Consider the following 16998-nt stretch of genomic DNA (forward strand, 5'->3'; position numbering starts at 1 on the left):
AATTTTTCAAGCTGTTTAAAGACAGTCAACTTAGTGTATGTAAACTTCTGACCCACTAGAATTGTGAGTGAAATAATCTGTCTGTAAACAATTGTTGGAAGAAGTACTTGTGTCGTGCACAAAGTAGATGTCCTAACCGATTTGCCAAAACTATAGTTTGTTAACAAGAAATTTGTGGAGTACTTGCTTAGCAACAGTTGATATGGTGGAAGAAATCTTCCTGTCTCTTTTATTCCATTTGGGAACCACCAATTATAGATTGGCCCAACATGTTAAATTGATCCAAACCACAAATCGAGCCCAGTTTCAACGTGCCTTTTTTACGACGGCATCAATACCAGAATGTTGTCTCTCAGTGGTCCTACGCACACAAACATGTTGATTCAATGTACAATTGTAAGGCAACCAGCTGTAATAGGATTGTGAGTTTTGCTCAACAACATTTCTATTGAACAAACTAACAATCCTATTGCAGCTGGTAGCCTAACAGTTTTAAGTTGAATCAACATATTTTGTTCTACACTGTGGCTATAGCTGTGTGTGCGTTCGTGTCTGTGAGAGAGCGAGAGAGACTGTAGATGGTAATCTCAAACTGACCCTATATGTGGTTTATTGAGACTACTCAGTGTTTTATTTTCTCCTTCTCTCTATCTCTTTCTGTCCCAGATTGTTATGAGGACAATGGAGGGAATTACACAGGCAATTTATCCAAGACCAGATCAGGAATTCCCTGCGGACTGTGGGCAAATCATAGCAACAGGTAAGGTAAACCTCATACATTACACACACTTACCAGCCACACACAACTGGAACTTACCTCTCAATCCATATTCACATGAGGAAAAAGTAGAACTATGGGTTCAAGCAATGTATGTGAAGGTTTCTTTGACATTTTCAAATTCTCTGGCTTTTTCGATTAACTGTTTATTGACGAGGTATTTCCCGTTGCTTAGAGAAAATCCCCTTGTAAATGAATAAAGCTAAGCCGTGAAAACAAACAACGACAGGAAATCAGGGGCCCCACCCGGGTCAGTCCTGGGCCTGCTATTATTTGTCTAGCTGACAGAGGAAGCCTTACGGTGCTTTCAGAACTTCCAGAACAAGCCACCCTGGAGGGGCGCATAGTCTGCGCCTCTCTCCACATCCGTGTGCCCCCATGCTAAAGTACCGTAGCTATCGTTGGCCCTGGCTGTTAGAATTACTTCATTTAAAGGAATTTAAAAGCCAAAATGGCAGCAACAGATGGACATGTGCCAGAGCTGACCCGTAACCCCAGGAAGTGCTTTCTCGGCCCGGCAGATCAAAGCCAATCAGCTTCCCTCATGTGGCCCGCAGCCAGCGAGTCTGCCCCTCGCACAAGGTCAAGGGGTCGGCGTAGAAAAATGGCGGAAAGGTTACGGCTTGTTTAACATTGGCGGGGGAAGTGAAATTACCTTCACACTGGCTGACAAATCGGTTTCCCCCTCTCCTCACATTGTGTTTTTCTGAGGGTACCAGTCAATCCTGATCCAAGCCCTCCAACAAATTGATCATATCTAAAGATATCCCAATTATTTTGAATGTATGAAACTGAAGGACTGGAATTGCTGTTTCAACAAGACTACTGAAGGCATCTGTTTAGGCTCAGTTTAGTCTTGGTTTTGTCTATGAAGTATACGACCAGATCTTGAGTCCACGTTTAGTGTTTGGACTGTATCTTTGAGTTGAGTCTGTAGCTTCTTCCTTGTATGAACCGTGGTGATTGCATACTTTCATATTCCCCGGAGTACTCTTCACAAAACTGCTTTGCTTCCTTGTAAGGCCTCTGCATAGCTGGAACTCTGAGGATTCACTGCCCCGATAGTAACAGCTGAGTCAAAGTTTCCAACCTGAATGCAGTTATGGTGTCAGACTTTTCCATGTGTGTGTGTGTGTGCCTACGTACAGTATGTGTATCTACAGTATGTGTCTCTGTATGTGCTTATGCATATGTTTTCCAGTGGAGAATCCAGTGTGGGTTTGGAGAGGAACCTGTGCAGGAATCCAGACCAGGATAAGCACGGACCCTGGTGTCACACTACGGACCCCTCTATCCCATGGGACTACTGCAAGCTCAAACGCTGTAAGAAAAGCTCAAACGCTGTACAAAAAACTGTCTTCATCCAATCTGTCTCATCCCCTATAAACTCCTACATCTACCCTTCATCTTTCTACATCCACCTTACATCTACAGTAATCAATAATGGAGATGGTTGAGTCAGCCATGCTCGTGTGGTGAGTAACCTCATCTTGTGTTAGCTCCCTGAGCTAGTGCCTAGGCTTTAGCTCAGACGGTTAACATAGTATTGTCGTGCACAGGAGACCTGAGTTCCGACCCAGTAGGTGTCATCAGCGGCCCAATCATCAGATGATGCTTCGTCTTCAATTACATTTAATTTACTGAATGTCATTGAATAAAAGTCCAGTGAAAAGTCTAGCTACACTCACAGCTCTCATAGTGTTGTTCAATCGATCTTATGGCACATCAACAACACAGCAATGATCTTAGTTCCATGAGTAATACAGCTATCGCTTTGTTTGTGACGTTGACGTGATTATTGCACATTTGTAATACTGCAATGAATAACGTAGTCTAACGACTGAAATGTGCCGCAAAGCTTCACTTACATCACTTGTTACAGTTATGTTATGGCTTAGTGCAGTGGTTTCACTTAGCTAACTGGCACAGAACGGACACACTAACTCCAAACAGATGTCGAATCTCATCCAGACCGCTTTTATTATTTGCAAAGCCGTTTAGTGATTTGTTTTTGTTGTACCCTATATCATCTTTGGTGGACTGTAATCGATTCACATTGATGGGGAGCTTTCTCAAGTGGCCTCGCGGTTATATCTCCGTAATGTAAAACATGTCGATCTGTGAAGTTTTTGGAAGCTTGGCTGGAGGAAATCTATTTGCTGTGGGTTCAAATCAATATAGCCGCCCAACTGCGGTGCAGATAGATGCAGAGATAATTTGAGCTATGACTAAATGGTAGGAATAGTTTTGAGGAGGAGTTGAGGATGTGTGCTTTATGTTAATGTTGAGTGGGTTCATGTGAAATATATTATGTCCTGTCTGAGGTCCGTGTGTTGAATTGTTTTGTTTCAGGTGATAAGTCTCCGAACATCTCTGCCCACCCAAGAAGTGAGTGTCATATTAATGTAGCATTCTCTTGTTTACTATTCCCTTTTTCTTTCTTTTTCTCTTCTCTTTCCTCTTTTTTTTCTTTCTTTCTTACCTGAGTTCATGCTTGGCTGGATAACTGATCACTCCCGCTGCCATTCAATGTAGTTGAACCTGGACCAAGCATACTCTTCTTTAGTAATAATATAAAGTTAAAATATTTCCCCAGTGTCTAACCCAGATGAGTTGTCTTCTCTCTTACCCCAAGGCATCTCTCTCGTGTTTAAGACATCCTGCTTCATCCACAAGACCACCCGGATTGTTGGAGGAACCCAGGTCCACAAGGCTAAGGATGGTAGTTGGGTTGTCAGCATCCAGAAAGGGTAAGAGCCCTCTACACAGGAACACTCCTACTGAATGCACAGGAACACTCCTACTGAATGCACAGGAACACTCCTACTGAATGCACAGGAACACTCCTACTGAATGCACAGGAACACCCCTACTGAATGCGTGACTGACCTGGGTTTGAACCCACGTCTCTTGCGCAGGACAGTGTTAGCCAATAGAGCTAAAAGGCATTAGCTATGGGAGCTAACATAAGTCTTAGGTTAGCTAGCTGAGCTGAAGTCTAGGCATTGAGGTCTCAGGCCAAGTGACTCATCACATAAGCGTGGTACACCTAGTTTGAGTCTTCTGTCGGTTTGCAAGGCAAACAAGTGCTCCTGCTATATCATTTTACGCTAAACACTTTTCAGCAAAGTGCCATTTTGTTATTGCTCTGAAGATGAAGTCCTTAAAGTGTTAGTTTTGGCTGCCCTATGTTTGTGCTAGAACACAGCTGTACATTCTTAGAAAAAATGGTTCCAAAAAGGTTCTTCGGCTGTCCCCGTAGGAGCACCCTTTTTGGTCCCAGGTACAACCCCTTTGGGTTCCATGTGGAACCCTCTGTGGAAAGGGTTCTACCTGGAACCAAAAGGGTTCTACCTGGAACCAAAAGGGTTCTGCTTCTGAAGCTTTTTTTTTCTCTTTTTTTTTCTAAGAGTGTACTGACCTTTGTTGTATGAAAGACTTAACATGCCCATGTGTTTTATGTGCTGTATCTGCATCCTTCTGTTCAAAGACAAATAGAGGGAAGACATTCATATAAAAACATTGATGGAAGTTGAAGACTCACGTAACATAGGCAGGTTAAACTTGGACTCACTGGGAAAAAAATGAAATAAACCACAGAGACAAAATGATTGGCTGCTGATCATATGCATGCTTCCACGTGCAAACTACCCATGTTACCGGATACTTCAACATCAATCAATATAGTTCTGGTGCTGTTTTATTAGCTTTTTGCTCTGGAACCCTTTTCCACCTCTCATTACTTTGAGTCATACTCTGTCAGTGGTGACCAAACTTTTTTGAGCCGAGATCACTTTCTGAGTCAAAATGCAGGCTGAGATCTACCGCTCAGATTCAGTTTAAAAAAACTAAACCCTATCGACCAGTCCAGGGGCGAATTGGCCACGTGGCAAATGCCAGATGGGCTGAACCAGTTTTTGGTTGAAATGGACACATAATCAAAAATAAAAAGTAACATGGCCATCGGCCCATGGGCCTGTTGAGATTTTTGTGCAATTTGTTTTTTATACAGTGACCCCTTTATCAAGATGGGCTGGCCCGGTTTTCTGATTGGCTGTGCTACGGTCACAAACTCACATTCAAAGTCAAATGCGGCATCAACAAAGAGTCCTGCTCCTCCCCGGGTGAACATTTAGGTTTTTGCCCTAGCACTACCAACTCATCATAAAGCTGGGATTATTTCAACCAGCTGTGCAAAAACAAAAATGTGCCCCAGGATCGAGATTGAGAAACCATGAGGTAGACAGCCAAGATCATGGATCATAAAAAATGAAAAGGGTGCTTATAAACGTAGAAAGAACATATTCAAAATTGTCCCCTCACTCAAAATGTCATATTTTTTGGGGGGCATCTAAAACCATGATTTGGTCAAACAGTAAAGTGCTTTACATTATCCTCATGATTCCTGTAGTGAAAGTGTCTGCCATGTGCCTGTTTTGCTGTGATGAGCGAGCCATCAGAGGAACAGTTAGTGGTGAGTTGTTTCTCTGGACAGAGAGGCCCAGTTATAGTGGTGAGTTGTCTCCAGACAGAGGAACAGTTAAAGTGGTGAGTTGTTTCTCTGGACAGAGGCCCAGTTATAGTGGTGAGTTGTGTCTCCAGACAGAGAAACAGTTATAGTGGTGAGTTGTGTCTCCAGACAGAGAAACAGTTATAGTGGTGAGTTGTGTCTCCAGACAGAGAAACAGTTATAGTGGTGAGTTGTCTCCAGACAGAGAAACAGTTATAGTGGTGAGTTGTGTCTCCAGACAGAGAAACAGTTATAGTGGTGAGTTGTGTCTCCAGACAGAGAAACAGTTATAGTGGTGAGTTGTGTCTCCAGACAGAGAAACAGTTATAGTGGTGAGTTGTGTCTCCAGACAGAGAAACAGTTATAGTGGTGAGTTGTGTCTCCAGACAGAGAAACAGTTGAAGTTGGAAGTTTACATACACTTAGGTTGGGGCCATTAAAACTTGTTTTTCAAGCACTCCACAAATTTCTTGTTAACAAACTAGAGTTTTGGCAAGTCGGTTAGGACATCTACTTTGTGCATGACACAAGTAATTTTTCCAACAATTGTTTACAGACAGATTATTTAACTTATAATTCACTGTATCACAATTCCAGTGGGTCAGAAGTTTACATACACTAAGTTGACTGTGGTTTTAAACAGCTTGGAAAATTCCAGAAAATGATGTCATGTCTTTAGAAGCTTCTGATATGCTAATTGACATAATTTGAGTCAATTGGAGGTGTATCAAAACAAATCAGCCAAGACCTCAGAAGAAACATTGTAGACCTCCACAAGTCTGGTTCATCCTTGGGAGCAATTTCCAAATGCATGAAGGTACCACGTTCATCTGTACAAACATAGTACGCAAGTAAAAACACCATGGGACCACGCAGCCGCCATACCGCTCAGGAAGGAGACGAGGTTCTGTCTCCTAGAGTTGAACGCTCTTTGGTGCGAAAAGTGCAAATCAATCCCAGAACAGCAGCAAAGTACCTTGTGAAGATGCTGGAGGAAACAGGTACAAAAGTATCTACACTGCTCAAAAAAATAAAGGGAACACTTAAACAACACAATGTAACTCCAAGTCAATCACACTTCTCAAATCAAACTGTCCACTTAGGAAGCAGCACTGATTGACAATACATTTCACATGCTGTTGTGCAAATGGAATAGACAACAGGTGGAAATTATAGGCAATTAGCAAGACACCCCCAATAAAGGAGTGGTTCTGCAGGTGGTGACCAAAGACCACTTCCCAGTTCCTATGCTTCCTGGCTGATGTTTTGGTCACTTTTGAATGCTGGCGGTGCTTTCACTCTAGTGGTAGCATGAGACAGTCTACGACCCACACAAGTGGCTCAGGTAGTGCAGCTCATCCAGGATGGCACATCAATGCGAGCTGTGGCAAGAAGGTTTGCTGTGTCTGTCAGCGTAGTGTCCAGAGCATGGAGGCGCTACCAGGAGACAGGCCAGTACATCAGGAGACGTGGAGGAGGCCGTAGGAGGGCAACAACCCAGCAGCAGGACTGCTACCTCCGCCTTTGTGCAAGAAGGAGGAGCAGGAGGAGCACTGCCAGAGCCCTGCAAAATGACCTCCAGCAGGCCACAAATGTGCATGTGTCTGCTCAAACGGTCAGAAACAGACTCCATGAGGGCCCGACGTCCACAGGTGGGGGTTGTGCTTACAGCCCAACACCGTGCAGGACGTTTGGCATTTGCCAGAGAACACCAAGATTGGCAAATTCACCACTGGCGCCCTGTGCTCTTCACAGATGAAGCAGGTTCACACTGAGCACATGTGACAGACGTGACAGAGTCTGGAGACGCCGTGGAGAACGTTCTGCTGCCTGCAACATCCTCCAGCATGACCGGTTTGGCTGTGGGTCAGTCATGGTGTGGGGTGGCATTTCTTTGGGGGGCCGCACAGCCCTCCATGTGCTCGCCAGAGGTAGCCTGACTGCCATTAGGTACCGAGATGAGATCCTCAGACCTCTTGTGAAACCATATGCTGGTGCGGTTGGCCCTGGGTTCCTCCTAATGCAAGACAATGCTAGACCTCATGTGGCTGGAGTGTGTCAGCAGTTCCTGCAAGAGGAAGGCATTGATGCTATGGACTGGCCCGCCCGTTCCCCAGACCTGAATCCAATTGAGCACATCTGGGACATCATGTTTCGCTCCATCCACCAACGCCACGTTGCACCACAGACTGTCCAGGAGTTGGCGGATGCTTTAGCCAGGTCTGGGAGGAGATCCTTCAGGAGACCATCCGCCACCTCATCAGGAGCATGCCCAGTCGTTGTATGGAGGTCATACAGGCACGTGGAGGCCACACACACTACTGAGCCTCATTTTGACTTGTTTTAAGGACATTACATCAAAGTTGGATCAGCCTGTAGTGTGGTTTTCCACTTTAATTTTGAGTGTGACTCCAAATCCAGACCTCCATGGGTTGATAAATTGGATTTCCATTGATTATTTTTGTGTGATTTTTGTTGTCAGCACATTCAACTATGTAAAGAAAAAAGTATTTAATAACATTATTTCATTCATTCAGATCTAGGATGTGTTATTTTAGTGTTCCCTTTATTTCTTTGAGCAGTATATATCCACAGTAAAATGAGTCTTTTATCGACATAACCTGAAAGGCCGCTCAGCAAGGAAGAAGCCACTTCTCCAAAACCGGCAACCCTAACCCTAACCCAAAAGCCAGACTACAGTTTGCAACTGCACACGGGGACAAAGATTGTACTTTTGGAGAAATGTCCTCTGTTCTGATGAAACAAAAATAGAACTGTTTGGCCATAATGACTATCGTTATGTTTAGAGGAGAAAGGGGGAGGCTTGCAAGCCGATGACCACCAACCCAACCGTGAAGCACGGGGGTGGCAGCATCATGTTGTGGGGGTGCTTTGCACTTCACAAAATAGAAAATGATGTGGATATATTGAAGCAACATCTCAAGACATCAGTCAGGAAGTTAAAGCTTGGTTGCAAATGGATCTTCCAAATGGACAAGGACCCCAAGCATACTTCCAAAGTTGTGGCAAAATGGCTTAAGGACAACAAAGTCAAGGTATTGGAGTGGCTATCACAAAGCCCTGACCTCAATCCTATAGAAAATTTGTGGGCAGAACTGAAAGTGTGTGCGAGCAAGGAGGCCTACAAACCTGACTCAGTTACACCAGCTCTGTCAGGAGGAATGGGCCAAAATTCACCCAACTTATTGTGGGAAGCTAGTGAGAACATTTGACCCAAGTTAAACAATTTAAAGACAATGCTATCAAATACTAATTGAGTGTATGTAAACTTCTGACCCAGTGGGAATGTGATGAATGAAATAAAAGCTGAAATAAATAATTCTCTCTACTATTATTCTGACATTTCACATTCTTAAAATAAAGTGGTGATCCTAACTGACCTAAGACAGGGAATTTTTACTAGGATTAAATGTCAGGAATTGTGAAACTGAGTTTAAATATATTTGGCTAAGGTATATGTAAACTTTCAACTTCAACTGTATGTGTCAGCGCAACTGCCTGTGTCTTAGTAGGGTGTGTTGGGTCAGGGTGTTGGGTGTATGGTGTGTTTGTGCATAGCTGGTGGCCCACCAGGGAGGGGCTGAGTCGGTGACATGCACTGTGATGTGGGCTGGTGTAGATAACATACCAGAGACTTTCTTGTTCCTGTCGATCACGATCAACCTTTCGGTGACCTGTGTGTGTATGCCAACTTTTCTATTGGTGCCATGCAGGATAACGATCCATCTACTCCTCACAAGTTTCGTTCCAAACGGCAGCCTATTTGTGCTACTTTTGACCAGAGTCCTATTGGCCCTAATCAAAGGTAGTGCACTAAATAGGGAATGGAGTGCTGTTTGAGACAGATCCATACACATTATGAAAGAATGTCCAGACGTTGAGGACCGCAAGGTTTGACTGTATGACTTGACATGGATTGAAGAGGGCGGCAGGTAGCCTAGCAGTTAGAGCATTGGGGCGGTAACCGAAAGGTCAAGGTGGAAAATCTGTTGTTAAGCAAGGCACCTAACCCTAATTTCTCTAGGGTGCTTTACTACTTTGGCTGACTCTGTAAAACAACACATTTCACTGCACCTGTGTGACTGTAAAACATATTTTTTTATTAAGAGTTGGATACAGTACAAACAGTCTATGAGCTTAGTCCCATGCTCTATCATGATGTCCTGTGTTCCCTACCCAGGAACACTCACTGGTGCGGGGGCTCGCTGATCCGAGAGGAATGGGTGCTGACGGATCAACAGTGCTTCTCCTCCTGGTAATCTCTCCATCCATCTTTCTTTTTTCCCCTCATTCAAAGCAGAAGTGAGAGACAGGAGGCATAGGGAGAAGAGAGAGAGGAGAGCAAGTGTTGAATGGAAACAGAGTTAAAACAAATACCTGGGGAGTCTGTATAATACGTTGTCTCTGCTTCTCTATCAGTTTCTTATTATTTCTCTTCCTCCTACTGTCTCCATCTTTCCCTCTCCCTACTACTCTCTCCATTCCTCTGTTGGTCTCTGTCTATCTCTCTCTCATCCCTCCCTCCCTCTTCCCATCTACCTCCTTCCTCTTTTCCCCCAATCTCATTCTAAGTGAAGATGCAGCCTGCCCATATCCTGTTTATGATAGAGCTAGTGACAGACCCTCTGCCCCAGCAGAGCTGAGATATGGCCCAGGATGCTCCAGCCTCTACAGATGTGTTTAGCGTCTGGGCCCGGACCATGTCACTGTGTCCAGATCTGCCATAGCAGTTTGAATGAAAAGCTCCTTGATCCATGTAGTGTATTAATGGATGTATGGGCTTTAGATTATGCTTTTGCTTTTCACCCATATTTTCAATAGGTTTTTGTTACTTTTTGCCGTTATCTCAATCCTAGTACACCAGAAATATGAGGTTGGGCCAGGAGTTTTTTTTGTAAGTCATACAGACAGTTTGAGCCTGAGATATAGGATATAATACTTTAAAAAAAACATGTGATTGGTATAGCGCTTTTCAAGAACCTAAAGACACTTTACAAAGGAACAGTGTCTGTAGTAAATAATATTATGGTCAGGAAAACTCCTGTGCCTTATGATGACACACTGTAATAAGAGGGTCATTTAGAAGGAGCTTTAATTCAGTGAACTTACAATTACTTCATAGTCATTTGAGACATTTTGGCAACAAATCAGGCCAGGCCTCATCCACAGATAATGAGTGCAGAAATCCAACTTTAAGATGAGTCTGTCAATCAGATAAGACCTGGACTGTTTCCTCCCCATCTAGACTGTGTTAAACTCCTAATGCATTCTTATCGTTCATGCTTGGTATTCTAGTAGTGAGTGGTTTAGCTGTACTCCTAGTGAGGGCTTTAGCTGTACTCCTAGTGAGGGCTTTAGCTGTACTCCTAGTGAGGGCTTTAGCTGTACACCTAGTGAGGGGTTTAGCTGTACACCTAGTGAGGGGTTTAGCTGTACTCCTAGTGAGGGGTTTAGCTGTACTCCTAGTGAGGGGTTTAGCTGTACTCCTAGTGAGGGGTTTAGCTGTACTCCTAGTGAGGGGTTTAGCTGTACTCCTCATGCTGACATTACAGAACCTTGCTTCCATCAAGACTGTGGCCATTGGCATTAGTTCAGTAGCTTGTTGCTGACTGCAATGTGCTGTATGTGGGTCTCTGAACACAGTTCGTTGAGGAGCAAGATTGAGTGAGTTTGTAGAGTGCATGCTGAGGCGTTCTATTGTCAGTTTAGTGATGCTGGTAGCTGTGGTTAGTATGTAGTTAATGATAAGTGTTCATATAGAGTAGAATACGGCAGTATTATAGTGTTTATACAAGCTGTGGCCAATCTTTTCTTCAGCTTATACTATGTTCAGTTTATACTGACTGGTCAATGTGTGGTCAACCCTATTTGGAATGTGTCTGACAGTAGTCTGTGGTCCTCAGTGTTCCAGACCTGAGTGAGTACAGTGTACAGGTGGGCCTCCTTCACCTCAACTCGTCCTTGGACCACCCCAGGCTCCGCATCGCACACGTGGTCTGTGGCCCAGAGGGATCCAACCTGGCACTGCTCAAACTGGCCAAGTAAAAATAGCATTCATTCATTGAGACAGTCAGCCATTTTACTTACCTGATAAAATACATTTTAAAAATATAATCAATCAATCCATCATTCATTCATTCTCAATCATGCCTTGTAGGCACAGCAACCATTTATTTATTCATGCATGTGTTTGTGTCCACGCCTAGGCCTGCCCCTCTCTCTGAGCATGCCTTCACCATCCAGCTCCCAGTAGCAGGCTGTAGGGTCACAGACGGAACCAACTGTCTCATGTACGGCTGGGGAGAGACCAAAGGTACTGCCCTACATGACTGTCCCTGGGTGGTGTCTTATCCCTGGGTGGTGTCTTATCCCTGGGTGGTGTCTTATCCCTGGGTGGTGTCTTATGTATTATCTAAATACACTCAGTGGCCAGTTTTTTAGGTACACCACCCCGTCCTACAGACAGTGAGTCACGTGGCCGTGACTTGCTATATAAAGTTACTATTCGACTGAACGTTAGAATGGGAAAAACGAGTGACCAAAGCGACTTTTAGTATGGTATGATATTGGTGCCAGGCGTGCCAATTCCAGTATCTCAGAAACGGCTGGCCTCCTGGGCTTTTAACCCACAACAGTGTCTAGGGTTCACTGAGAATGGTGCAACAAACAAAAAACATCCAGTCAGCGGCAGTCCTGTGGGCGAAAACAGGTCATTGATGAGAGATCGAAGGAGAATGGCAAGAATTGTGCAATCTAACAGGCAAATAACGGCGCAATGGTGGTGTGCATAACAGCATCTCGGAATGCACAACTCGTTGGTCCTTGTCACAGATGGGTTTTTTGCAGCAGACGACCACATCAGGTTCCACTCATATCAGCTAGAAACAAGAAGAAATGTCTCCAGTGAGCACGCCGTCACCAACACTGGTCAATAAGGAGTGGAAAAACATCACCTGGTCTGATGAATCCTGGTTCCTGTTGCGTCATGCTGATGGCAGAGTCAGGTTTTGGCGTAAGCAGCATGAGTCCATGGCCCCACCCTACCTGGTGTCAATGGTACAGGCTGGTGGTGGTGGTGTAATGGTGTGGAGAATGTTTTCCTGGCACACTTTAGGTCCCTTGATACCAACTGAGCAATGTTTCCAATTCCCCGAAGAATTGAGGCAGTTCTGGAGGCAAAGGGGGTCTGACCCGCTACTAGATGGGTGTACCTAGTAAACTGGCCACTGAGTGTATTCTGTATGACCTCTGTTTCATGCTATTGTGTGGTGAAGAGATGGGGGGGGATATTGGATCAAGAGATCCATGATATTGTAAGAAAAGAGACCTTAGGATATCATGTATCGAATATGTGAATAAAGTCCCCCACAATGACACCATATAGACAAACATGTTGTCCAGGGTTATAGGTTTGGAATATGGTGTTTGGACAGTAGACTGACTGTTTCCTGCTTTATTTCCGGTTACTTCCTGTCCAGGGACAGGATATGAGGGGGCACTGAAAGCTGTGAGTCTGCCCATGGTCAGTAACGACTGGTGTTCTGAGCTCCACGACAAAACCCTGCCTGTCACCGACAGCAAAGTGTGCGCCGGGGGCAGGAAAGACCAGGGAGTGTGTGAGGTGAGCTTCATAAACATTACTCTACATGATCTGAAACATGCATTGACTCGACATTGCGTGACTCAGTTATTGCTTCAAGTTAGTCATATCTACCATAATGCCTTTTGATTGGCTGCATGAGCACCACGCTAACCTGCTATTGGTTCGTCCCTCAGAGAGACTACGGTGGCCCGTTGGTGTGCCAGGAGCGAGAGAGCAAAGTCATCGTGGGCGTGAGCATCCACGGACGGGGCTGCGCCCTGGCCCGGCGGCCCGCCATCTTCGTCAATGTGGCCTACTACTCGGGGTGGATCCACAAAGTCTTCATACACTACTCCAGGTTGGAGGAAAAACTACTGGAAGAAGCACAGACCAAACCACTCCATTCAGGACTGTACCACTAGCCTGCAAGAGGAGGGGTGGAGCATTCAGGACTGTACCACTAGCCTGCAAGAGGAGGGGTGGAGCATTCAGGACTGTACTACAGCACTGCAAGAGGAGGGGTGGAACATTCAGGACTGTACCACTAGCCTGCAAGAGGAGGGGTGGAGCATTCAGGACTGTACGACAGCACTGTAAGAGGAGGGGTGGAATATTTAGGACTACCACAAGCCGGGAGGATGCCTAACTAACAAGAAGGTTGGGAGATGTAAGAATGAGGAAACTGACTTTATGGGAAGCAGCCATTTTGGGGCTTCGTGGCTGGACGTCGCTTCAGTTTTTGGAGGGAAAAAACACCATGAATGGAAGAGATATTTTGGGATATTCAGAGGCTGGGAATACAAGGACATGTTCAGAGAGGCTGAAAAGGATATGAAGGATTCTTATAATATGCAAATTGATTAATGCAGGACCAGGTTGTTACGCCTTGTTCACACCGACAGCGTCATTGCGCAAAATAGTACCCAGCATCATTTAGATGTGTGCAACAAAAGTTCAACATTCACCTTCTGCTACCATTTCTGTCAAGCTGTCTACGCATACAATGTGACGCATACCTTGATAAATCCAACGTATGCACCACAAAGAACACACTGCAACTGCCTCTGCAACTCAGTGCTGCAAGGCACACGCAGCATTCCATTGGAAATGAATGTATTTCTGGTGTACCAAAAATGTATTGACACTGTCTTTGTGATTGAGGCATTAGCTTTAACAACATTTCTAAACAATAGTTTCTGGCACATGGGCAGCTTGCTTTTTTTTGTGAAATATATGAATACTCTTAAGCCATAAAGAGGGGTGAATTGATTTGTTCTCTCACTCTGCTCACAAGACAATAGGAATGGTATGGATGACTCAGTATTGTCTCCTGGAAAATACTTGAATTTGATCAGAACCAAATCCAGAGCCATGCGAGGAGGGATCCAGACAGGACTTGGTACGATCCGTGGCTACTGGGTCACGTTGAGGGCACATGATGTAATGGCTAAAAGTTCAGTCATTCAGAAGTTACCACTTGGTGAATGGTGGGAGTTAACCTGTCTAGAAACAACCTCTAGCTCATAGCAGGAGGCTCATAGCCCTAACCCCTAGGTACTGGTGTAGAGCAGTGTATACCAACAGCACACATTTCTGTTGTCCCGGAAAAGCACACCTGATTCAATTTGTCAGCTAATCATCAAGCCCATCTCGAGTTGAATCAGGTTTGTCCAGGGTTACAACACAAATGTGTGCTGTTGGGGATACTTGAGGACTGGAGTTGGTATACACTGCTCTACACCAGTACCTGGGGAGTAGGGCTATGAGCAGAAGGTTGTTTCTAGACAGGTCCTAACTCTCACCATTCACCAAGTGGTTGTTTTTGGGAAGACTATTCAGTAACTGTTCCCTAACTAATGCTAACAGTTACTTAGCCATGTAGGCTAACTGCTAACGTTTGGCTAACATGTCTCCAGTTTTGGAGGGAACTCTACACTAGCCCCTGGTGGTGTGCGTTATGTGGTCAGAGTACACATTTAGTAGTTTCTTATTGAGTGTATTTCTGGCACTCTGTTATTTAATAGGTCTTATAGATCTGGGCCTTTCCTTGGCTCACTCACACCAGATGTCAGTTGAGTTGCTTCCTCTCTACTCTCTGTTTTTATATTTAAACGGATTAGAACGTAGTGTGCAGTCTTATTTATTTGTATACATCTGGCCCTCGTGAGAGGGCGCCAGCGATTGCCGTCGACAAAGCAACACGTCTCGCTAATAGAAGAGGTGAAGATTATGGCGGCTTTTTATTTGATACATGTTTTAAACTCAGTGTCAATCATTATTATTACTGGAGGTACACTGAATGGCTATACGGATTACATGAAAAGTATGGCTTGTGTTCCAAAACATACCACTTTGTCAGTCATTTGTCTTTTAACAATACTGACAATACTGTAAGTGTAATGACATAGGGGAGTGTAATAGCTTTCTTTCAGTGCTGAAAACCAGTCATGACATCATTTTTATAATCACAGAAAGCAGGTGTGTATGTATGACTAATGATCTCTTCAAACTGGGCCCCTAAGAAGACTTATTTCACCCATTTCTATATCCTAAAATATTCAGTGTGTTAGGTTAAACTATGTCACGGTATTTGACCTGTTCAGTGCCTTTTTTTTAGGTGGACAGGAATCAATAGTGTACAATAGAATTGGCGCAGAGAGCTGTGAGTGTATTTTACTGTTATGTAAATAGGATGTAAAGTAGTGTGTGTGTAAAAAAAAAAAAAAAAACTTTTCCACTTCCAATGTCTTATTTACATCGTTTTTTTTTACTATATAGGGTCACTCTGTTTATAAACTTGTATACTGTAAACTCTATAACAGCTGCTATTTTTAAGGGGTCGGGTTGGGTCTTCACATTATATACTATATGATTATGTTATATTCACGTTTTAATATTACATTTACAGTGTAAATTACAGCTTGTTTCACTCTTTTCATATGTCTGTCTGTCTGTCAAGCACTCTCTCCTAAAGTAAACCCTCAGACAAAGATTCTTGCAGCAATACAGTTTTCTGCAACACATACTCTCTCAACACAATTCAAGATACTCTGGGTCAAGATCTTACTCTGGGTCAAGATCTTACTCTGGGTATTATTTTCCCACTTCCCATGTCAATCATATCAATAAGACCTCAGTCTATGGGTTTTGGATGGCCACTGTCCACCATGACCCAGTTCCTGACCAGAGGATGAGCGGCAACGTTCGGTTAACGCTCACATAACGTTTGGGCAGCATTAGATGTTCAGTTGACGCTTAGACAGCAATTGGGCAACACTTGACACCATGGCATGTTTCCTCCGTCATGTGGGGTTCTCATTTGATACGTGACTCCTCAGTGCTGAGGAGAAAATGGCCGACCTGTCAGCGCTGACCTCATACGCGGTGGCTTGTCACGAACCAACCCCAAGGCTTTGTGCCTCATCGTAACGGGACGTGAAATAGCTTTCCTCCCCTCTTTTGCCGGACCAACAGTCCTTAGGTCACGTCTGGTGCTTCTGGAAATTAAATCTACTTAAAAGATTTGTCTGTTGGGGAAATTCACAGTGGTGTAAAGTACTTTGAATTACTAAAGTTGTTTTTTGGGTTACCTGTACTTTATATTTTTGACAACTTTTACTTCACTACATTCCTAAAGAAAATAACATACTTTTTACGCCATACATTTTCAGGTTACGGTATGAATGACACCCAAAAGTACTTGTTACATTTTGAATGCTTAGCAGGACAGAAATGGTCAAATTCACATACTTATCAAGAGAACATCCCTTGTCATCCCTGCTACCTCTGATCTGGCGGACTCACTAAACACACATGCTTCGTTCGTAAATTATGTTGGAGTGTGACCCTGGCTATCCGTAAATAAATAAAAATACAAGAAAATGGTTTGCTTAATATAAGGAATTTTAAATCATTTATACTTTTACTTCTTATACTTAAGTATATTTGAGCAATTATGTTTACTTTTGATACTTAAGCATATTTAAAACCAAATACTTTTAGACTTTTACTCAAGTAGCATTTTACTGGGTGACTTTCACTTTTTCTTGAGTCTTTTTATATTAAGGTATCTTTGCTTTGACAATTGGGTACTTTTTCCACTACTGA

General features: G+C 43.8%; 1 protein-coding gene across 1 annotated transcript in view; it reads left to right on the plus strand.

Annotated features, from left to right (window-relative positions):
- The window catches only part of LOC115180143 (hepatocyte growth factor), a 42955-nt gene extending 27130 nt beyond the window's left edge, over positions 1 to 15825 (plus strand). Inside the window, exons 10-18 of the mRNA XM_029742030.1 lie at positions 667 to 760; positions 1980 to 2101; positions 3131 to 3166; positions 3414 to 3528; positions 9490 to 9564; positions 11213 to 11350; positions 11516 to 11622; positions 12788 to 12930; positions 13086 to 15825. Of these exons, the coding sequence (XP_029597890.1) occupies positions 667 to 760; positions 1980 to 2101; positions 3131 to 3166; positions 3414 to 3528; positions 9490 to 9564; positions 11213 to 11350; positions 11516 to 11622; positions 12788 to 12930; positions 13086 to 13313 (1058 nt within the window). The 3' untranslated portion in view covers positions 13314 to 15825. The remainder of the gene's footprint in view (positions 1 to 666; positions 761 to 1979; positions 2102 to 3130; positions 3167 to 3413; positions 3529 to 9489; positions 9565 to 11212; positions 11351 to 11515; positions 11623 to 12787; positions 12931 to 13085) is intronic.
- Positions 15826 to 16998: the final 1173 nt, after the last annotated feature.

This window comes from Salmo trutta, chromosome 40 (assembly GCF_901001165.1).
Source record: "Salmo trutta chromosome 40, fSalTru1.1, whole genome shotgun sequence".
Classification (NCBI taxonomy): domain Eukaryota; kingdom Metazoa; phylum Chordata; class Actinopteri; order Salmoniformes; family Salmonidae; genus Salmo; species Salmo trutta.